The sequence below is a fragment of the Histoplasma capsulatum genome, assembly GCF_000150115.1.
Source record: "Histoplasma capsulatum G186AR genomic scaffold supercont2.11, whole genome shotgun sequence".
NCBI lineage: Eukaryota > Fungi > Ascomycota > Eurotiomycetes > Onygenales > Ajellomycetaceae > Histoplasma > Histoplasma capsulatum.
In genome coordinates, this window is record NW_025544811.1 from 347,181 (window position 1) to 368,842 (window position 21,662).

The window sequence follows — 21,662 nt, forward strand, 5'->3', positions numbered from 1 at the left end:
CAGGGGTGTTTTTTTATCACCAGAACGCGAATGTTGGGCGCCAATATCAATACGGGGCATTTGGGCATTGTACAGATTAACTGTGGAAGAAATGGGAGTGGGAACCCACTTCTTTTATTCTGAAGTCTTATTTCTTCAAAAATTGTTAGTTACATGTAGACTATGGTAGACTATAGTATATGTGCGATGGAGGCCTTCAATCGTCCCAGGCCATGCCCATCCGCAGCAACTTGATACAACCACTCTGCCAAAATAATAACGTAACAGACAGGAACAAAGTGAAAGGAGAATCCAGGGATTTGAGGCCAGATGAGAAGATAAAAGAGAGAGAGAGAGAGAGAGAGAGAGAGAGAGAGAGTTTGTGTGTGTGTGTGGATGTGTGTATGTGAAGAACAAAACAGACAAGAAAGAACATGACACCAGAAAATAAATCCAGCCTGGAGGAAACCAACTCCGTAGCTCCTCTCTTTTTCAGTTAGTTACCCCTGAGAATCCACCCTTGAAAGCAAAATGGAACCTAAGGCCCCAGATTTTCAGCCTTGTAAGCAAATGGACGAGTTAATCATCATTATCACCCTCCCGGAACCTTGCTTGTAGGGGTGATCGGAAGTGTCGAGGGATTCTTCGCGCAAGCAACCCTGGTCGATAGTTCGAATGGTACCTGGGGTCAGTAGTCGCGTTGGTGATGGTTTTGTCTTAGTTGCTTGTGTGTATGTCGACGTGTCCAAGAGCTCACATTCTCATCTCTAGTCATGAGAAAGCACAACTGCCCAAGATATTGAAATGGCGAAAGAATGGTTGTTGATTTGACCATGTACCCCTGGTCTTATCATGGAAAATGGGAGAGGGAAAACAGAAAAAGAACTGTAACGTAATGTAATGCATAAAATGAAAACAGTAGTGAGATGAAGGCAACTATCCCAAATTCAATATATATTTGCATGGGTGCACTACCTTGTGAAAGTCAGCGCCCAATTTCCAGAGGGTGTGGGGGAAGACACAAAGAGAAGCAGAACTAGGAGCGGATAACATTGCTTCGACAAAACTTGCATAATCACAGCAGGGTTGTAGTTAATTAGTTAGAGAAGAGCTCAACATTATGATTTACCAACCCCCGTTTTCCTTTATTCGTCTCCTGTTCACTCACAGACTTAAGCGAACATGCCCTGTACCTATCAATGATGATTGCCCTTATCCTGACACCTCAAAAGGAATAAATGATAAGAAAAGGGCTGGCGTTTGCGGACCCGCCCTTCATCTCCCTTCCAACCCTGTGAACCCCTGCGGGCCTAGGCCATCCTGCCCACCTGTGCGGAAATACTCAACAACCACGCCTAGAGCATAGCACGTACCTGCTGCGACCCCGCCTGTTAATAAAATACGACGCAGGGCTTTGCGCAGGAACGGATGCGCCTTTTCGCTTTTGGGAGGATTGGGTGTGGAGAGCTCTCCCTCCTGCTGCTGTTGCTTCTTTGTTGCGCCAGAATCGAAAGACGAGACGATCCCTTGATCGAAAACATGGGAGGCATCTCGACCGGTCGGGCTGCCCTTCAAGGTCTCGGATGACTCGATTTGATCGACAACTTCATTTCCAAGCTGCGCTGCCTGAACTGGAGGATGCACCCTATCACCCCCGTCACCATAAGTATCACTACTGTTCTGCTTCGCTGCGGTAACATCTGGAATGGATGCTTCTAAAGTCCTAGCCACATGTTCCCCATCATCAACCAATTTCCCTTCACTCTCCTTTACCTTCTTGAAAATGAGAATATCGCCGCCGCCAGAGACAATTCCAAACCCCTGTGCTTCTAGGCGGGGCAAATGCTCGAGGAATCGCGAGGGGTTGCTGAGGCGTGAAAGCGCTTCTGTAGGGTGTAGCAGCTGTGCTATCTCCCCTGAGCCTGAATGGCCAGCCGAGATACCCATCTCTTTCACTTCCATTGTTAGGGAGTCGTAGGCTAGGATTCGGTATTGGGAGGGGTTGGAGCGCGAAGAGCTGTTTTTCGCTTCAACGTTCTGATCCAAAGGCGACCTTCCTGCGTCTTCTTCCCTAGTAGATTTCTTTCGCTGCACGTCTTCACCAAGCTCCGCTAAGGTTGAAGCCACGGATGCGTTGACGTTTTTGACATCACTTAGTATCTCGCTAATTTGGGCTACTTGCGTCTCGCGCTCTTCTATCGCCATCCTCTCCGATGGGGTGACAGAAAGTACGTCAGCTGTTGTACCAGATGGACTATGTTGTCCCGTCAAAAGTGCATTCATCAAGACTGTGGCCTCTTTGATTTCTCGAAGCTCTCTTGCTATATTGCCAATTTCACGGTGCCGGTTCGCATCTGTAGTTTTTATTCCAAAGATAGGATGGATCCCATCACGTTTAGAACTACTAACAGTGGTAGATGCATCATCAACACTGTCAACGTTGCACATATGGGTGACTTTGCTACGTTCTGTCCCCGCGGTGTCATCGCGAAATAGCAAGTTCATCACTTTCTGTACCGGTTCTGTTGCTTCTGTTGCACTAGAAACGGAGTCTCGGCCAGTTTCTACTTTGCTAACAGTTCTATTGTCTTGACGAAGTTTCCAACGCAACTCGTCGATGTCCAAGCCACAATCGGCATCTTGAAGAGCTCCATAAGCCTCTTCGACACCATGTCGCTCTGCCCAAGTTTTGTAAGAGGCACGAATGTCGCTAGCACGCAGTTGATCCACATTTTCTTTTGTTCGGCTGTCGTCACGAATATCGTACGCTTTTTGATAAATTTCGCAGAGAGGTGATGCGTTTGGAGCTTCAAGACTCTCAAGATATCGCAAATAGTCAGAATGAGACATCCCCTCTAACTCCTTGGGAAGGCGTCCGCTATTCTCAATGGATTTCTTCGCTTTGGCTATTAGATACTGATGTGATTGCCAGTCAGACGCTTGGACATCCTCATCGTCCTCGCCGAGTGGAGAAATTTTGTGCATCGGCGTTTTATTTTTTGCATCAAACGTAGTTGTGTTTGCTTCTTCGCTAGTTGAAGTAAGGACGGCCGCACCTGCTGGCTTTTCTGATTCATTCAAGGCCCACCCATCTGATTTGAGAGTATCTTTGACATCCTTTCCAAGGGTTGTTTCTGCAGAGTCAGGCTGATTTGACTCAGATATTATCTGTTCCGTGTCAACGCTCTTGCCTACATTGGAAGAGTGTGCTCCAATTGTATCATTATCGATAACGCTCATGTTAGCTGCGGGCTGCTTAGTTTCAATGGTTCCAAGTCCCTCCGTATCAAGGGTTTGGGATGATTTCAAATCAGTCTGGTCGTTCGCATCCTTAGGTGATGTCATTTTACTCGAGACGCGGTGCTCCGGTTCAAGGACAAGTGGCTCTTTTATATCGATGTTTGGTTTCTGATTGGAGTTTTCTTGCTCATCGCGAGTTTCCATTTCCGCTTCGCCATCTCGCGGATTTGAAATTATCATTGGAGAAGAGTCATCTGCCCGGTTGGAAGTGGTTTTATTCCTCGCAGGAACCATCCTACCACTGATGGGATCGAATTCAAATGCGGCGTCTGTCACAGTGTTGGATGAAGGCAAATGATCGTCATTGATATTGATTTCAGACGAAGTTTCTGTTCTTGATCCCGCTCCTTCTTCTGTCGCAGGATTTCGTATATCCGCTGGTGAGCCTGGACGGGGTCTACTGTCCGTGGGACCTTCACCAGCAAATAATGAGTGATAGAACGATAACCAAGATCCGTGTTTCAAACCGAATGGAAACGGCTGCAGTCGTCTCCCGAATATGAATCCATAAGGATCGCGATTGATAGCTTTTTTAAATTCCTCAAACCATTTCTCAGACTCGTGTCGCATGGACTCGCCAAATTCGTGCTCTTTGCCACCCCGAGAGTCGAAGCTGTTTTTCCCTCCAGGGCTTTTGGGGTCCTCGAATCCATTGTCAGGCGGACGCTCCTTCGCCAGCCAAGATTTCTCTCCCCTGTTCCCTTTCCCCATCCCTTGCACGAGCTCGTCGGATACATCACACCGTCTGTGTAAGCGGCTGGCCTCGTGGGGGAAATAAAACTTACTGCCCTCCCAGCTTTGATATAGATACGGTCGTCGCCGACGACCACGAGAGACATATTTCTTGTAGAACGATTGGATTTCTTTTTCTTTTTGCATCAGTTTCTGCAGTCGGGATTTGCCCTCGGATAGCCATTTTGGGTCGTGACGACGAGACCACCAGAATAGTGACCTCTGCTGTCGGGGGTACAGAGTAACCTGTGAGCGGAGGGTTTCAGATGTTGAGGGAATAGCTGGAGCCAGTAGCTGTTGGTAAGGCAATATCAGATGTTTGAGCGAGCGATGCCTCGAAGAAAGACTTGACGAAGCCATGTTAAGTTCAAGGGTGCACTGTATATCTGTTGTTAGGTCAAGCAACCACAACTCATTCAATTAAGGGTGCCCGTGAATTCCCACCGGGGAACTGGAACAGATCCGTCTCATTCTTGCCAAACAGTATAGTGTCCCCTCTGTCGTCAATGATATCACAACTACTAAATAGTCACCTTAAGTATGACGGAACCGCATTCCCCGCGTGACATCATCTGACCCAAGCTTATCTAATCCCCATTCCCCGCCGAATGGTTGCCCGCAACGACATTTCCATTTACTTGAGCCAGCCTAATGTCATATCAATTCAGGTATTTTAACTATATATTGCAATATTTCTCTCATGCCAATGCGAGTTCTGCCTGGCGTAATGGAAGAGAGCAGGTTATCACTTCCGTCATTATCTTCAACCCGAAATATTTGCGAGAGAAAGCGGCGTATTCAAAAGGAACAAACAACACATATTTAGTAACTCAGCCGACCGATCCCGGAAATCCTACCTCAGAAAAACAAATGCGAATGATCTCTCCAACATGCATGGAAACAGGTTTCGTCGCTGTATATGGAAAACAAAATGGAATCTTTAACTACATACATGGAAGAGTTAGAACCACACAACACAAAATATACAGACACAGGAACCATACTCCTATACCAGGTTCGGCATATCGGATATCTCCAATCTACTAGAACAGCGGCTCATATTCACCTTCCTGATCTGCAGCGAGCGCCTGAGCAAGTGAAGATCATGGGCAAGATCTAGTGGTTGTATTCCGGTCCCATCGTGGACCAGACGAATCCGAAGAGGCCGATGACTTCTAGAGGACCAGGGTAGGGGAGAAGCAGGGGACGTCTCCGGCTGTGCGTGAGCTATCACCTTCGCTCTTGCGCAATTTCCTCTGCCTTTCAATATCGGGTAGGAATATTGGATATGAGACGAGGTAGCCGATGATGATGATGGGATGAAGGTTAGACCAAGGGCGATGGTACCAAAGCCCCATTGGCTATATCCGAGGGCGAAAGCCTTGATCCATGTGAAGATAAGCGCGTCGGAGAAGCCGGAGAGGAGCGAGAGAAAGAGCACAATTGGTTCGCAGACAAGCATATGGAACAGTCGTATTCAAACGGTGAGAATCTCCTTGAAGTTTATTCGGTGTTTCTTTAGCTCGTTGGGTCCGTAAATACTTGGGTCTTCGCCTGCTTTGCGGCGACGCTTTGCTTCGCGATCCATAATGACTGTTGAGCGGGTTTCCCCCACGAGGAAGAAATGGGCCAGTTGCACAACTCCACCGAAAATTAGCTGGACCCAGAAGATCAACTGCCAGGAAAGGGAGTATTCGATAAAAGCGCCGAAGATGGGGCCGATAGCTGAGCCTGCAACGGAGGACAGGATGACATACGCGACCGCAAAGCCTTTGTCTTTTGGCTCCCACATATTGGTAGTCATGCCTAGTGTCACTGAGCCACCAGCCGACTCGTGGCTATGAGAGTTGTCAACAAGGTAAGTTAATCAATGAAGTATCATGTAAGCCGGAAAGGGGCAGGAATATTTGTGAGAGTAGGAAGAGAAGGCAAGATTGTGGTTTCAAGTGATTGCCCTATATAGTTACGTTATCAGCGGAGGAGACCTGACAATGGTATGGCAATTATCTATACCAAGGGAAGAACGGCGGTTTTTTTTACCTCCCGGGTCTTCTCAACACAAAGTAAAGCGCAGCTATCGTCGATGCTAAGAAGCCATTTTCATTGCTAGTCCTATGCAAAATGTTGCTATAAATAATATAAATAATCACTTGGCCTAATTCACAACATACTGAATAGTCGAAATTCTCATTCTATTCATTTATCCATCCATTCATCCCCCAAATCTATTTCATGATCTTGAAAACGAAATATCAAACAAACATCTGAGAAAAGGATGGGCGAGAGCCACCAACAACGCCCATCCTCTCAAAGCTATCCACATCAACGATATGATTACTCCAAAATCGCAATCCTTCAATCCCTTCCTCTCGACAGAGCACTCCCTGATCTTCAGCCATCTCCAGTTCTTCCGCAGCGACACCGACGCTCCATCCGAACCGCTCCGCGGCCTCTTGAGCTGTGACGCCTCTGCCATACATGCGCCAATCCCAAGAAAGAACCTCATCAGATGCAGGTGTAGCACGTAATTCTTCAAACCATGCCTGCAGTTGCCCAATGGTCTTCTCATCCGTCCAATCAAAACGCTGGACGACAAGAAGGCCGCTCTTGAACCGACGTAGGCGTACGGGAAGCTTCAGCTTCTCCCACAACTCGGCAGCCTTTTGGAAATCGGACGGGCTCACGAGTTCGACGCCATTGCGACTGCGATTGAACACAGCCCACAGGTCGATTAGACTCATGATACCGCCTTCGCGGTGGAGGATGCCTTTGCGATCATCTGTCAGGTACTCTGCGAGGTTGCGAGAGAGCTCACTGAGATATAGAGTTTCCGAACTGCCTCCCGGTCCTAGCATGTCCTTCGTAATAGTCATACCAAGGGCAGCAGCGGATTGTGATAGGACGGCGCTTGCTTCAGGTGAACTGCTGCCCTTTGACGCAAGGCCAGATTCCGCAGCAAAACTTTCAGCCAGCGCGACAATTTCCTTAGCTGATGCCATAAGCGCTTCCAGATCTTCGAAGGCACTGCCAAGGACAACTTGGTTGTTCTGTCGTGCCTCGAGGTCACGGCGCTCGAGCCCTGCAATCCCAACTGCAGGACGCAAGGAACGTTGGCCAAATACTTTGGAGTCGCTTCCTGGTACGGAAGATGCCGGGGGAGGGGTAGCCTTCGGGACCGGTGGGGCATCATGGAGAATCCATTTTCGCTGCACCAAGGCATTTCTTAGCCTTTCATGAAATATCTTCTCACCACCTCCGCGGAAGGACAATTTGACGCTCTCATACACTTCGGTGTTATCTAGGTTGGTTGTTCCAAACAATGGAGCTGGGGAGCCCGAACGATCTAGGTTTTGGACGGCAGCAGGGTGATCTAGTCTTTTGAGGGACGCGCCACATATTTCACACTCTAATAAGGAAGGGTGGTTTGCGAAGGTACATCTTGGGCAAGCAACCTCTGAATCGATTGACGAAGAAGGGAAATGGGAAGAGTTGACGGGGGATAACGAGGCCCCATTTCTTCCAGGTCTACTCGAACCACCTTGGTTTCCTTGTGGCGAAGTGAATGTCGAAGAAGTGCTCTGCGCTCCATTACTAGCTGCAGACGTAATTGCTGCTTTCAAAAGGGTGGTAAACGGAGGTTTTATACCGCAAGCCAGGCACGGTGGCTGCGTCATCGAGGCATTCGCAGTTGCAGGATCAAAATTCAAAGGTAGGGGGTTTGAATATGTACATATTGGGCAAACCCACGTTGCATTAGAAATTCTCGTGGCAGAAGCACTTTGTGAGTGAAACGGACTGCCACTCCTGACGAATGGTGAAGATGGGTTTCCTGGTGAGCTAGACTTTGGACCTTGAGGGGTGATCAACTCTCCGGTTGGGTTACGATTTTGACCACGGCCCCGTCTCGATGGCTTTGGGTATATCGTTATTTTGGGGGATGATTTCAAGAAACCAGCCTGTGAATTACTCACAAAGTCAGAGCTTGCGTACGATTTCAAACTACCAGCCGGATTTGGGAGATGCTCAGACCTGATATTCAACGCGATCTACATATTTCAACTCCATCGCAACTGAGTATTTTCGAGGCTGGTCATCGTCAACATAGCATATCCGATGCGATGTGAGATAGGCATGGCCGGACTGGTAATTCGGAATCTTGTACTTCCTGAATGCGGGGAATGGGGTTAGGTCGCTGCGCTATGCGTTCTGATTTTCAGTCACATTTCCAAACTTACCCTTCATACAACCCCACCTGATCTTTCACAAAGAGAAGAGTCTCATCTGGCAACAGTGACGGGCGGAGTGCAGTGGTCAGATCCAAGGCGTTGAAGAACATCTAGCCAGGCTGTATGAAGGACGGGGACATGTGCATCATTTTCAGAGCTCGCCAAATACAGTTACACCATTGTGTGACCGAATCGGAGACCGGTGAGAGTTCTCAATTGTAGTGAGGTTTGCTCCTGTCATCGTCATAATCATCATCATTCTCGAAGCTCCGGTTTTCGAGGCAAGGCCCTGAACCGAAGCAGGATTACTAAGCGAGCCGCAGGTGCAACCAGCCGCGTGCTGTTACCAGAAACAGCAAGCTAAGCGAATCCGCCTCACTTTGACCGCCGCTTCTTTTCCGGCCACCCTCATCCTCAACAACAACTCATCATCGCCACCGTAAGCCCTTCTCTATCTTTCGCTCTCTTCCACTTTTGAGAAAGGATTAAATATACACACGGCACCTTATAACTTTGTACTCCTTGACTTCCTTTCCCCCGTAGTTTTTTGATCGTCTGTCCCCCCCTCTGCATGCTTTTGTTGCGAGACCCTGGAGTTCTTTTGTCATGAGTACAGCTCCGCCACCATGGCGAGCAACTGCTGCGCCTGTTTATTCATCAAGCGGTAAGTCTACGGGTCTTGCTTATTGGATGCAATATATTGTGTTGTAGCTAATGAGGTACTATGTTCAAGTTTCTCCAGCGTACATTCCAGTGCAGGCGCGTCGTAGCCTCGCTCATCATACTTCTGAATCTACCACAGCCAAAACGGAGCCGAGAGAGTCGTCGTCGTCACCTAAAACAGCAGATTCTAAAACTGGGAAGTCAAAAATTGACTGGCCGCCAGCTGTTCGCCAGTATGTCCAACGCAGCTTCGTCCCCGAGTTCCAAATCGCGAGTGTGAGTCGGATGGAGATGGAGCAAAAACTCAAGCAAGTTATCACCGAAGCCGCAGAAAATGGTAACCTTTACAATGTTGATTGGGAGAACTTGCCGTTACCGCAACAAATGATTCAGAATGAGCGAAATAAGATTCTCACTTCCGCCCTTTCTGCTTCCTTGCCATCTTCATCCCCTACCAAATCACAAGATGTTCGCCAGCAGAAAGTAGAGAAGGCGAAGGAAGAAACTCCCAAGAAGAGGAAATCGTTAGAATTTAGCGCGGAGGAGGATGAGCCGGAAAATATCCCACCTTGGAGAAAGACTAACACACGCAATGATTTTGAAAACCGCATTAGTTACCCATCTACAGCTGATAAACGGCGACGGATAGATAGCAACAACCATAATTTCAACAGCAAGAATTCAAGTAAGTTACAAAATAACCTGGAGCTGCGGAAACGGCGCTTTGAGGATTCGCATTTGGGGTATCAATCTCCACAGACTGGTAGCTCTTCTCGCGATGAATCACCGGATGTGGGTTCAGGGCCAGTCATCGGACGTTGCCAAACGTTGGAAAAGAACTATTTCCGATTGACTTCAGCCCCCAATCCTGATACCGTTCGTCCTTTGCCAGTTCTGAAAAAGATGCTCGATTTATTGAAGAAAAAATGGCGTCTCGAGAATAACTACACCTATGTTTGCGATCAGTTCAAATCCATGCGCCAGGACTTGACCGTCCAGCACATAAAAAATGAGTTTACAGTGAATGTGTACGAGATACATGCCAGGATTGCTTTGGAAAAAGGGGACCTCGGTGAGTATAATCAATGCCAAACGCAACTGCGGGCATTGTATTCGCAAAATCTTGGAGGACATCCCATGGAGTTTATGGCATATCGCATCCTATATTTCATCCATACTCGCAACCGAACGGCCATCAACGACGCTTTGGCAGATCTAACCCCTGCAGATAAATTGGATCCCGCTGTGAAACATGCTCTGGATGTTCGATCAGCTTTAGCGTTGGGGAATTACCATAAATTCTTTCAACTTTATCTGGACACGCCGAATATGGGTGCTTATCTCATGGACATGTTTGTTGACCGGGAGCGCCTTGCAGCACTTGCATGTATTTGTAAAGTGTGAGTAATTCCGTTGTTCTCGCCACATGAAAATTTATACTAACCTAATTATTACAATTAGGTATAAACCTGAGGTGAAGATAAGATTTATTACTGAAGAACTTGGTTTTGAGTCCGATGAACAGGCTGCCCGATTTATATTAGACCATGCCCCAGAGAATTTGCTCCAGGAAAAGCCTGATGGGGTTAAGCTCCTTACCGGAAAAGCCGGTCAGGTTTTCGAAGTAGCCAAAGCGGAAGCTCACAAGGTAGTCGACATAAAGGGGCAGATCTAGTCAACCCGTTCGATCCCTCCCAAAACAAGCTTTTTCCGTTGAACTGGATCCTGCCACTCTCTTCAACTTTGATTCTTGTCTCGCATATTTCGTCCTAGGCCGTATCCCGAGCGATACATCGGCCGAATCCTCATATTTCTTTTCTTCCTTAATCTTGCTGCTTATTCCCTCCATGAATTTTCTTTTTCTTTCACTCTTCTTTTTTCCCTTCAATCTTACTCTTATCTCTCGAACCACAAATCCATCCGTCGTACATAAATGCTCAATCGAAGCCTACCTATGGATTATCGCCATATTATGATCTCTCTTTTCCCCATCCTTTTTCTTCCTTCGCAATCGACCGGTTACACATTCGGGATACGCGGCCTTGCGGAATCTTTTCCCCCGTTTTCGTTGTGTGTTTCCACCGGGCAATAGCCATTTTTGGTACCGAAAATAACCCTTGAATTAAATCCTAGCCGTTTCTGCATTCGGATTTTTCGTCATGAGATTTTTTATTGGGGTTGGGTATATGAGATGCATGGGGTGGATGGTTTGTTATTAACTCTGCTTCTCCGGTGGGCTCTCTGGCGCCTACTTTTCAGGTGGGAGCCTTGGATTCGCCGCCTTCATTTCTGCTTATGTTTCCCCGTCCATTTTTATGGAGATCTTCATTTATATAAATATAAATATTATTATATTATATAATTATATATATATGTATGTATATGTATAAATATAGAAGAATCTATAAACATTTCAAGTATGCCGCTCGTGCCGTTTTAATTAAGCAAATTCGCCATAGCATCGATGTTGGCGCTATCATATTAGCCAGGCCAGCCAGCAGCAGCAGTTGAACACCCGACGCAAGTCAAACTCAGCCTTATTACGAACAACTCTGATACCCAACAACTATGATACCCTCGAACCCGTCCACACCATCATCTCGAATCTGCAGCCCAAGCCTCACACGAACATTCCATGTATCTGAATGCGTTATTGGTTACCGACATCCTCTACGCCACACCGGGAGGCACATCTCCCGTCTATACATGTCGTCCGCTTTACAGTGTCTTGACGCTACTCATTCGGGCTGGGATGGCATGAATTAGGCGGTGGGGACAACCCTACTCACGTTGGTTTCCTGCCTAGAACTAACTATGTTGGTAGTTGGCAGTTGGTATTTGGGAGTTGGATTTGGATTTGGATTTGGATAAATGGTGTTGGTATTTTTTTTATAACTACACGTCACGCGGCGCAGTTTGGGAACACGGTGCATGCGGGCAAGCGGGCAAGCGAGAACACCCAGAAGCGTTTACTGAACTAATACAAGAACGATTTCCCATCCACCTGGAAATGGTACTGTGCCTGTGCTGTCATGTGAAAGTTTTTTTTTCCCGTCTGCCACGCCTGAAGACGGTTTGTGCAGCGGCACTGCCGTATAATACTTACGAAAGCGCAGGTCGGAAACAGCGCAGGAAAAACAGTAGGTCATACCACGTTCGAGAGGCGCTGCCACTTTCGACCACTAGACGAATTGTTGTGGAGGTTTTGTGAGTTCTCCTCGAGACGGAACGTTCCAAGTCGCTGCGTTTGATGGTGGAACAAGAACCACGTTGCGGACCAGATCCTCATGGATAGCTGTCCAGCTAGCTAGCCAGCCAGCCCCACCACCTGCTGTGCCGCTCGCGAGGGCAGAGATACTCAAATGTCCACCGCCGTGTTTCCGGTCATTTTCGAATCGATAGGAGGAGTCAATCATGATGTATGTAGTAGCTGCCTCGTGGCTTGTGCGGGGTCTGGTTGAATTTTCTGGCGACATTATAGCGAGTTTGCGTCAGGCTACAACGAGGTGAGGGATTGCATGGCGCCATCTGTCGGATGAACAGCAATATCTACATGTGCAGTATATGTCCAGGACATGTTTGGAGATGTGCTGATTAACCTACTCTATAGTACTAGAGTGACGACGGTGACGGATAGCGCAAGCATGCATTAGCTAAGAGCATTTGATGTGAAATGTGTAGAGGAGCTATTTAAGATGTAGCAAGCAGGCAGCTGGGATGAAGGATCTACTCTGTCCTTATTATCCGGGGGGAAGTCCTTCCAAGCACTGGAACTCAAATAAATCCCATTCTTTACGCAAGTAGGTCCTTGATGCGTACGGGTGATTTAACCGCCAGCTTTTAGGAGAGTGTCAACCAACCGATATGAAACATAATTTCTAGCTTGTTTAGTATCAAAACGATCAAGGCACAGATTATGACATGTCCATGAACAATTTTCAATGATTACTTGGAGGCTTCATTGTAGTCCCTAAGGGACCTGTTTCTGGGGAATAGCAGTAGTTTGCTTCTTCATTTTTTCAGCGAGCTAAAATACTAGTGATGGAAGCAAGATTTTTTGTTTTTCCATCTTTTTCTCCCCACAGTTTAATGGTATATAAGATCTATAGATACCTTCACCTCAAAGAAAATTCAAAATAAAAAATTAGAAAGAATAACTTCTCTGAATCCTCTCCCGGTCTGCAAGTCTGCATATTAACTATGATTTATGATTATTATGATTATGACTGGTCGTTTTCCCTCTCAGTCGCAAGGGTTTCCAACGCATCCATGTTCCATGTTTAGCAGGAATTGATTATGATTTATTGAGATCGACATTATTTTCGTCAAATCCACCGAGTCGATGGAGCTGCAGCCCTTGTCGGTGTCTTCGTATACGCGGCGTTCGCACATTTGAAACCGTTCTGATTTAGTCAATAAATATCTCGTCGTTACTTTTATTTAGAGCGCCGGGCGATAGTTATTTACATGGCTCCATCCATCTATTTTGTAATCCTGTGTAGAGTATGACGTGCTCAGTTTTAAAGTTATTCAGCTGTATGAACTTGAAGCAAGGGATCGAGTATTCATTCAGATAAACTAAAAGGTGCGAGTACGAGCGCATGGTACGGAGCACAGCAAGTCACAATCCGTGGCACTGTTCTTCAACACACCTTCCCACAATCTTACGATGTAAAATGTGCCCCACATTTCTGGACATGTACTGTGCGACTCGAATTCGCTCGCTTATTGCTGCATGCATGATCAGGGCAGGAAGTTCGCGGGCGATTTGGATGTGTATAGTTTTGTTTTTGTCCTTTCTTGAAGAATTGAGATGAAAAAGGTTTCTGTTCCAAAAAAAAAAAAGAAGAAGAGAGACTTACAAACGAAGATTGACCAACGCTGTAAACCTCCTTCCAAGCAGAAGAAGGCGTAGCGTAGCGGCTGCGGATGTTGGGCTTAACCCTCTTGTTCGCACACACGCAGTGCATTATTCGTTAGCATGGGGGTTCTAGCTGCACTCGATGATGTCACACAGAAACAGGTATGCCTTGACCACAAAAGAGAGAGAGAGGGGAAATCATGCGAAAGAATGCGGATTTTACGTGAATCATCCATGGATGCCCAAAGGTTGGCACGGGGGAGCAGTCTGTGACAATCGCCACCACGGAAAGCAAGAGGGTGGCAATTGGGTGCACCCCAACGGCTCAGGTTCAAGTCATGCCGAGCTAAGGAAACGGGAGTGCTGAGTGCGAACTCTCCGCTGACAGGAAGGGAGTAGAGGTTTCGCGTCCCGACTGTGTCTGGATGTATCTGGCTTGTAACTAACTAATGCCTTAAGCAGCCGCTTCACAGTAAGCCAAGGGCCAGCCCAGAGCCTCCGAAAAAAGTACAGCGCCAGAGCGTATTTCGTCGCAATCTTCCGTCTATTCTTCTGAAGATCGAGTCTCTTGCCGCGCGCATATATAATAGCTCAGAAGGGAGCATGTTTGATGGCCAGGCATTCGCCCCCAATCTTGCTTTTCTCTTTCTTGCGTCGAGGCGTTTTTGAGCCCAAGGTTATGAGGCTTGAGGACTTAATTAAAATTAAAAATATCCAGAACTGGTTCTTCAGAAGCGATTTATACACTCACGACATGTAAGGACTGACCTGGGCATATAATTTATCAATTGATTGATGCAGAGATCAGTATGTTCAGAATTTCTTACTATGAAATCCAACAAGCTCCTATACACCAATGGGTTAGTACAGCCTGTTACAAGTAGAGAGGTAGACATCGATATAAGAGATGAAAGCGACATACATAAAAAGTCTGTCTCCGATAGTTAGTAGCCGTTTCTACTGTGTACGAGAGTGTGAGCGTACTGCTCCAGGTTGTCGCTCTTCCAAAGCCCAAAAGGGGGTGGCCGCTGAAGAAGGCTCTGCACGCTTCTTCGCACACAATCTCACCCGCGACTCCGCTCCGCTTGCGACAGCGACAACCGACTTCTCGCCAACCTCCACACAAGCAAGCTGCAACACTAAGCCACAGCTGCTTGATCTGAGCCTGATTATTTAAATAGTTACCACGTTCACTCACTAGCCTCTTCTGTTAATCGACGATTTGACTCTGCTTCTCCACCTGCCTAGCGAGCCATCTTATCAGCTTATAATACTACCTCGACGACGGCGACGACCACAGACAACGAAAACGACAACGGCAACGGTAGTTAACGACTTCGACGACCAACACCAACCAACTCGCATTCCCTACGCCTAACGCATCCTCATCCTGCGTACCACCTCTCCTCTCCAGCGGCGTCGATTGCCTGGATCTTACCCCCTTAGCCGTATTACGATCTTTCCACCGTGTTTCATCGTCCCGCGCGTGGCCGTGCGGCCTTTGGGACCCAGCAACCCCACAAGGCTTGTGGGTGGCGTTATCTTTTCGCGATAGAGTCACCTGGCGAACAAAATAGACGAAGAAGAGATAGATCTCGCGAACAGGTCGACAGAGTGGGAGGAGGACAGAGACAGACACGACAACAATATTTGACGGTTGGACGAGTTTTACGTCGAATAAGCCCTGTTTTTCACGATAGAGTCTTACAGTGTCTGTCGACGATCAGCCCGTCGTATCTAGAATATTCCCCTTTCACTGTCAGGAAAGGGAGCTAAACACATCCCTCCTCTTTTGATCGCAGTCTTACCCAGCTGGAACTCATCCCGGTGCTTTTCTTGTCCATTGGCATCATTACCGTCCAATTTTTTTTAACCCGTTCTCCAGGTCCCTACTCCTAGAGTTACCACTATTGTTGCAACGGGATCACCATTCTCTGTCGTCCGCTCCCTTTTTCCTCCCTCCCATTCTCCCTTTCTCGTCAAGAGATAGATAGGAGTTATCCCTATCAGTCAAGATAATAGTAGAACTAGAAACCCGCTTAACCCTCCCCTCCACCCCTGAACGAAAGGAGCCAAGAGGGACACAGAGACAGAGAAAGTGAGAGAGGAGCGAGAGAGATTTATTTCCATTCTGGCTTGTCCACCAAAATGAAGGTATGTCACTCGAAACCCCACTATCCCGGCCTCCTTTGCGACGTTAAATAATAATGGAGGTCGATTTGCGCCGCGCCTCCTTGTCTTTGGCTATTTATCCTGCCATCGCTTGTGGTCGGGCTAACGAATCCTGCTCTGGCTAACGTTAAAAATCTGTTCTTTCTCGACAAACAGGCCATCCGGCGCTCACTCAAGGGCGAAAAAGAACCAAAGCCACAACATATCTCCATTACCCCAAAGTCTGCAATTGCCATTCTCCCGCCAAAAAAGGTGAGTCACTCAAGCTTAATTTCTTTTGGTTAAAAACATCACGAAAATTCCCTTATTTTATACCTATGTGCATATATGTATTTACTTTTAAATCCCTCTCCATGCGTCATTATTTTGTTTTCGACTGTGGTCCAACCAAACTCGACAAGGAATTTATGCATGATGTGGGCTCGAAATTAACAAACGCCACTAACATGAAACCAAACTTTGGTGGCTATTCCAACATCTAGGTTATCAAAGCCCTGTATGACCACAGGCCCGAACCCGGGAATACGCAGGAGCTGGCCTTCAGCAAGGGTGATTTTTTCCATGTCATAAGCAGAGAGGACGACACCGACTGGTACGAGGCGTGCAACCCTCTGATCCCAAGTGCGCGGGGTCTTGTTCCTGTCTCATTTTTCGAGGTTATTGGCAAAAACGAGCGTAACAGTGGTGGGTCTGCGGGGAGCCCCGAAGAATACCAACAAGAATTGCACGACTCTGGTTTTTCGGATCGCAGTCCACAACACGTCCGGTCGGATTCGACGAATACCACCAAACAAGCCGCTCTCGCCAGGATGTCCGCCATTGGGAAGGGCTCTGGCGCCATGGTGTACGGCATTGTGCAGTATGATTTCACTGCGGAACGCCCGGACGAACTCGACGCAAAGGCCGGTGAAGCCATTATCGTGATTGCTCAATCTAATCCGGAGTGGTTTGTTGCAAAACCTATCGGTCGCCTGGGCGGCCCAGGGTTGATCCCCGTTTCGTTCATTGAGATTAGGGATATGACAACAGGCAAGGCTGTGATGGACCCACACGAGGCTGTTCAACGAGCTGGTGTCCCTCGAGTCGAGGAGTGGAAGAAGATGACGGCGGAATATAAGAATAGTTCCATCACCCTAGGGAAATTGGAGGGTGCAGCGCAGGGAGCCGCGGCGGCGTCATCGGGAGACATGAATAGAACGACTATGAACGGCAGTGACCCTGTAAGTGTGCGATTGAAGAGCTGTAGCGGTGGCGGATGTTAAGACTCCATCAAAGCCCTGTACCGTCCATTATGACTGACCATTTTATCCCTCCTATTGGGGGTATTGATGAATAATAGTACCTACAACAGAGCCACAATTCAGGGGCATATTCAACTAATCAACAACAATACCAGAACCAACCATACCGACAATCCGCCCAGCAGAGCCCACAACAGTCGCAGACATTTTATCCCGCGGCGCTGGCACCGGTTTCCGCATGCATCCCCCGATACCAATACGATCACGACAAATACTGGTATATTATTAGGGCTAAAATGGAGGATGGCCGGTATTGGGAGTTGTCGAGATACTATCACGATTTCTACGACTTCCAGATTGCACTCCTAAGAGAATTTGAAGAGGAGGCTGGCAACCGGGGGAAGCCGCGGACTTTGCCATTTATGCCAGGCCCCGTCACCCATGTCACGGATGTGATTTCCAGTGGCCGACGACAGAACCTGGATGAATATATCAAAAAGTTATTGTCGATGCCACCTCACATCTCGCGCTGCCAACTTGTCCGCCAACTCTTCGCGCCGCGACCCGGGGATATCGAAATATTCCCGAATTCCTCGGACGAGTACAGACTCTCCGGCGGCTCTCGGCGGTCATCAGGCCAAGACCCTTCCCAGCCAGAATCACCGCATTCTTCAAGAGGCCATATGAACACTGGCGGCTATCCGACCGGCTCGATGGGCCCACCAATGTCACAACGCCAACCGCAAGCGCAATCGCACCTCCAACAAGGACGTGTTCCGTCACAATCACAGTCGAACGGTAGCGGCAACGGCAGCGTTAGCCTCAGCCGCGCCGAGCTGCAGAATCAGATGATGAACCGGCAACCCAGCGCGATGACACAGACCTCCTCCTCCGCAAATTCAAGCGCGGGTGCGATCAAGATCAAGGTCTTTTTCCAAGACGACCTGATCGCCATCCGCGTGCCGAGTGATATCAACTACGCGCAGCTGCGAGAGAAGCTGAAGGGCCGGCTGAAGCTGGGCGACGACATAATATTGCAGTATAAGGATGAACCGAGCAATGGGTTTGTGGAGCTGTTAAGTGATAACGATCTGGATACGGCGCTGCAGCGCAATGCGAAGCTTACGCTGTATGTTGGGCTCGCATAAGAGATTGAGAGGGAGGGCTACGGGGAGGGGTTGGGGCGCGGATGAGACTAATATGCTGGGATATTCGGGGAGAATAAGTAATTTATATATATGTATGTGGTTCTGTCTCTCCCCTCCCCTCCTGTCGGTCCCTCCATCCGGATCACCACGGTGATGGTTTCTATGATCACTTATTTCTTCGTTTCATTTATCTTGTTTCGTCAACTTTTTTCCCTCAGTTTTTCTGACGGGCAACTGAGACATTGTTGCTTGGATCTATTTTAAACGGCCCCCTTTCTTCGTCTTCTTCCCCTTATTTTCCTTTTTTTTTTCCTTTTCTTTTATATATGACCCTCCTTCCGATCTATATCACCAGCCTTCTCTTTATTTATGTATTTCTTTTGTTTGTTTTGCTTATTTAACGTGCCCCATTGCAATACCAGGATATGTATGAATCGGCGGGATGGATTTGATTGAATGTATGGCAAAATCCCCTATCCACCGACGTGCCCTTGCGGAAAGGACTGTGATGATATATGTATGCCGTTCGAAGGGCGAAAATCAAATCTCCTATATATACATTCTACCTATATTTTACTTTGAATTTTGCTTTAGGTTTATTGTCTCTTGCGTTTCTCCTAACCCGTTCTTCTCTTCGCTTCTCAATCATTTCTTCCGATAGTATGCTTCGTCGCTATCCGTTATCTCTCGTTCCTTAAGCCTCCCCCTCTTCTCCCCTTCTCCGACTAGCAATACGTATGTGCTCTACGCCTCTCTTCCCTAGCTTTTTTAAAGTTTGTTCTATTGCCCCCTTGATGTCCCTTTTTTATTTACGTGGATACTCGCTTATTATTATTTTATCGTCTTTTGCTCTTAACTTTTTTTGTTGTTGTTGTTTGTTTGTTTTTTGATACCGCCCTCTATATATTGTAAAAATTGTGAAGCAGATACTTGTGGGTAAAACTCTTCTCATGAATCGTAATAAATAAATAATACATATATATAAATATATATATCATGTCCAGAATCTTGATTGCAGCCTCTATAATATATATGATCTTTTGCGAATGATATAGAGCCACTGCCCTCTTCGGTTGGTGGTGGTAGATGACATTACGTCATCTAGCTAATCCATTCACCAACCCAGAACGAACATCCACAACACCACAACACAATCAACCTCCTTTCAGAGCCTGTTCCAGCAGAGAGATTTTCAAATCGAGCACTTATCAAGCAGTTCCTAGATACCCAATTCTCAGTTTTCCTTCTGTTACGAGATCTAGCTTTGAAACTTCCCTCTCCATTTTTTCTGTCACTCATCCGCGATACTTTTTTCTTCCTATCTGGTATGGAAATGGAGGAGGATCGTGTTGCTGATCGGCTGGACGAGGCCTTCAACATTCAATCTCAGGAGCGGGCCGATCTCTTGTCTGAACTTAGAGACGCAGTTGGACAGGATGCTGTCAAGGCAGCGATGTGGGCATGTCTGCAGGTATGCGATATCTCGAAGTTACGCGAACTTGTGGGGTACGCGCGAGGCTGCCCTTCCACATTCGCCCTCCTTGAATACCCCTCTCTATCCATACCTTTACATTGGATGCAACGACCTCTTCGTGATCGGGCAACATCATTGACAACCTCAAACTCTCCGGCCACTCCATCTGATGGCACCTTGCGTCGAAGCAATCGACTCAAAAAACCTGTAAAACTCGCAAAAGAACGCGATGGATACAAGTGTGTTCTCACAAATATAACTTTATGTGAGGCGGCACATATCTTTCCGCACTGCATGATCAACGAGACACCGCCGCAGACTAGCCTTGCTGCTGCAGTCCCCCCATTTTGGAAGCTCCTCCATTTCTTTTTTGAGCCGGACCGGTTGAATCGATGGCGCGCAGAAATATTCAAAGACCCTTCCAATCCAACCCAGACTGCCGATGGCTGTCATAACATGATCTGCCTAAGTCCCATTGCACACGAAATGTGGTCAAGAGGCCAATTCGCGCTGCGACCAGTTTCCATGTCTGACGACTGCAAGGAACTTACTGTTAAATTTTATTGGCAGCCTAAGCCGCCCCATGACCGTTTTGCTTCTGTAAACATCCAAATGGCCCCCAATTCATCCAGAGATCTTGTTCAAGTCAATGGAAGCCAACTAGCAATATTCAACAATACGGACTCTCAACCAGCCATCAAGTCTGGCGATACCTTTATCTTTCGGACTACCAACCCGGACACCCACCCCCTCCCGAGTTTTGAATTACTCGATATGCAATGGTGTCTTCAGCGAATTGTATCGATGTCTGGTGCAGCGGGCGTCTATGATGAGGAAGATGACGACGATGACAACGATGATGACAGTAAATGGCATAAGGGGGTCGTCCACAAGTCCATCTCGGAGTGGGACATTTATTCGTGGGTGCCTCCCCCACCGTCTGACTCAGCTTCTTCTGAGGGAGATGAGCTAGATTCATCGACTACTTCATCTATTTCACCTACCTCGTCCCCTCTGAAGCCCCTAGCGCCCCAGGGAAAAAATTTGTCTGTTGAGACACGTGGAGCTGAGCCAACTGTTTCTTGTGATGCACTTCATGAGCTTGCAACAGTGTGATTTTTTTTTTCACTATTATTTATTTGTTTATCTTTTATTCGCTATTTTTTTTTTTTTTTTTCAAAGTCAAACATTCAGCTATCAAGTGTGTTGTGAAAACCCCTTTTAATAACAGATAATCACCATTTGGTTGCCCAGTGCTTTGCCCTGTGGCCCCAATCCCTTTGCCCCAGTCAGTTAATAATTGTTGTCTTACTTCTTCAAAACTTACATTGTAAATTATTGTATCATAGCCGATTCCCTGTTTATCCAGGGTTATTCTGTATTTTAAGATGAAAGTATAACACAACTAGCAACCATGCAACCATACAACATTAAAAGCCTTCGCCTCAACTTCTCCCTAGTTCGGCAGCCATTCTAGCGTTTGTACTGTACATTCTCATTCATTGCCAAAAGGCGGAATTAGGTAAACCTTCGTAGTTGTCATCAAAGGGCCGTTGGGATCACTCTCATTGACCCCGTCGATCATTCCCTTCTCTTCCCAGCCTGCCCCCGCTCTAGAAGTAAATGTTCAGGTGAAATACGCTGTAGACTGAAAGATGACTAGCATGTAAACTACAAGTATTAGTCGAATGAAACTGAAAAATAATAATAATAATAATAATAATAATAATAATAATAAATAAAATAAAGTGTGCAATTGCTGAAACCTGTTCAACTTCGAATTCTACATGATTGAGATCGAGGATTGAAATTCCATTTCGCAACTTTGCGCCCCCTTGCAGAAACTGTTGGAGGTCTGAGCAGGTG

The 21,662-nt window shown here is 47.1% G+C and overlaps 8 protein-coding genes across 8 annotated transcripts; 3 read left to right on the plus strand and 5 right to left on the minus strand.

Moving 5' to 3' along the window:
• Positions 1-1,254: 1,254 nt before the first annotated feature.
• On the minus strand, positions 1,255-4,536 carry HCBG_07187 (uncharacterized protein; the record flags this gene model as incomplete). Its single annotated transcript, XM_045434236.1, has 1 exon — positions 1,255-4,536. One exon carries the CDS (start codon positions 4,369-4,371, stop codon positions 1,255-1,257), a length of 3,117 nt encoding a protein of 1,038 aa, XP_045285027.1.
• A 952-nt stretch (positions 4,537-5,488) lies between these two features.
• Positions 5,489-5,803, minus strand: HCBG_07188 (multidrug transporter; the record flags this gene model as incomplete). Its single annotated transcript, XM_045434237.1, has 1 exon — positions 5,489-5,803. The coding sequence occupies one exon, from the start codon at positions 5,801-5,803 to the stop codon at positions 5,489-5,491; it is 315 nt and encodes a 104-aa protein (XP_045285028.1).
• A 289-nt stretch (positions 5,804-6,092) lies between these two features.
• Positions 6,093-8,463, minus strand: HCBG_07189 (vacuolar sorting-associated protein; the record flags this gene model as incomplete). The annotated part of the gene is made up of 3 exons (XM_045434238.1): positions 6,093-7,967; positions 8,041-8,176; positions 8,247-8,463. 3 exons carry the CDS (start codon positions 8,345-8,347, stop codon positions 6,264-6,266), a joined length of 1,941 nt encoding a protein of 646 aa, XP_045285029.1.
• A 380-nt stretch (positions 8,464-8,843) lies between these two features.
• HCBG_07190 (SAC3/GANP domain-containing protein) lies at positions 8,844-11,315 on the plus strand (the record flags this gene model as incomplete). The annotated part of the gene is made up of 3 exons (XM_045434239.1): positions 8,844-8,901; positions 8,980-10,300; positions 10,362-11,315. 3 exons carry the CDS (start codon positions 8,844-8,846, stop codon positions 10,573-10,575), a joined length of 1,593 nt encoding a protein of 530 aa, XP_045285030.1.
• Positions 11,316-11,440: 125 nt separating this feature from the next.
• HCBG_07191 (uncharacterized protein) lies at positions 11,441-12,376 on the minus strand (the record flags this gene model as incomplete). The annotated part of the gene is made up of 3 exons (XM_045434240.1): positions 11,441-11,541; positions 12,007-12,082; positions 12,131-12,376. 3 exons carry the CDS (start codon positions 12,374-12,376, stop codon positions 11,441-11,443), a joined length of 423 nt encoding a protein of 140 aa, XP_045285031.1.
• A 1,929-nt stretch (positions 12,377-14,305) lies between these two features.
• On the minus strand, positions 14,306-15,605 carry HCBG_07192 (uncharacterized protein; the record flags this gene model as incomplete). Its single annotated transcript, XM_045434241.1, has 6 exons — positions 14,306-14,454; positions 14,589-14,607; positions 14,746-14,900; positions 14,960-15,005; positions 15,200-15,474; positions 15,542-15,605. 6 exons carry the CDS (start codon positions 15,603-15,605, stop codon positions 14,306-14,308), a joined length of 708 nt encoding a protein of 235 aa, XP_045285032.1.
• Positions 15,606-15,909: 304 nt separating this feature from the next.
• HCBG_07193 (protein kinase) lies at positions 15,910-18,903 on the plus strand (the record flags this gene model as incomplete). The annotated part of the gene is made up of 4 exons (XM_045434242.1): positions 15,910-15,915; positions 16,090-16,185; positions 16,416-17,153; positions 17,273-18,903. 4 exons carry the CDS (start codon positions 15,910-15,912, stop codon positions 18,320-18,322), a joined length of 1,890 nt encoding a protein of 629 aa, XP_045285033.1.
• A 752-nt stretch (positions 18,904-19,655) lies between these two features.
• Positions 19,656-20,912, plus strand: HCBG_07194 (uncharacterized protein; the record flags this gene model as incomplete). Its single annotated transcript, XM_045434243.1, has 1 exon — positions 19,656-20,912. The coding sequence occupies one exon, from the start codon at positions 19,656-19,658 to the stop codon at positions 20,910-20,912; it is 1,257 nt and encodes a 418-aa protein (XP_045285034.1).
• Positions 20,913-21,662: the final 750 nt, after the last annotated feature.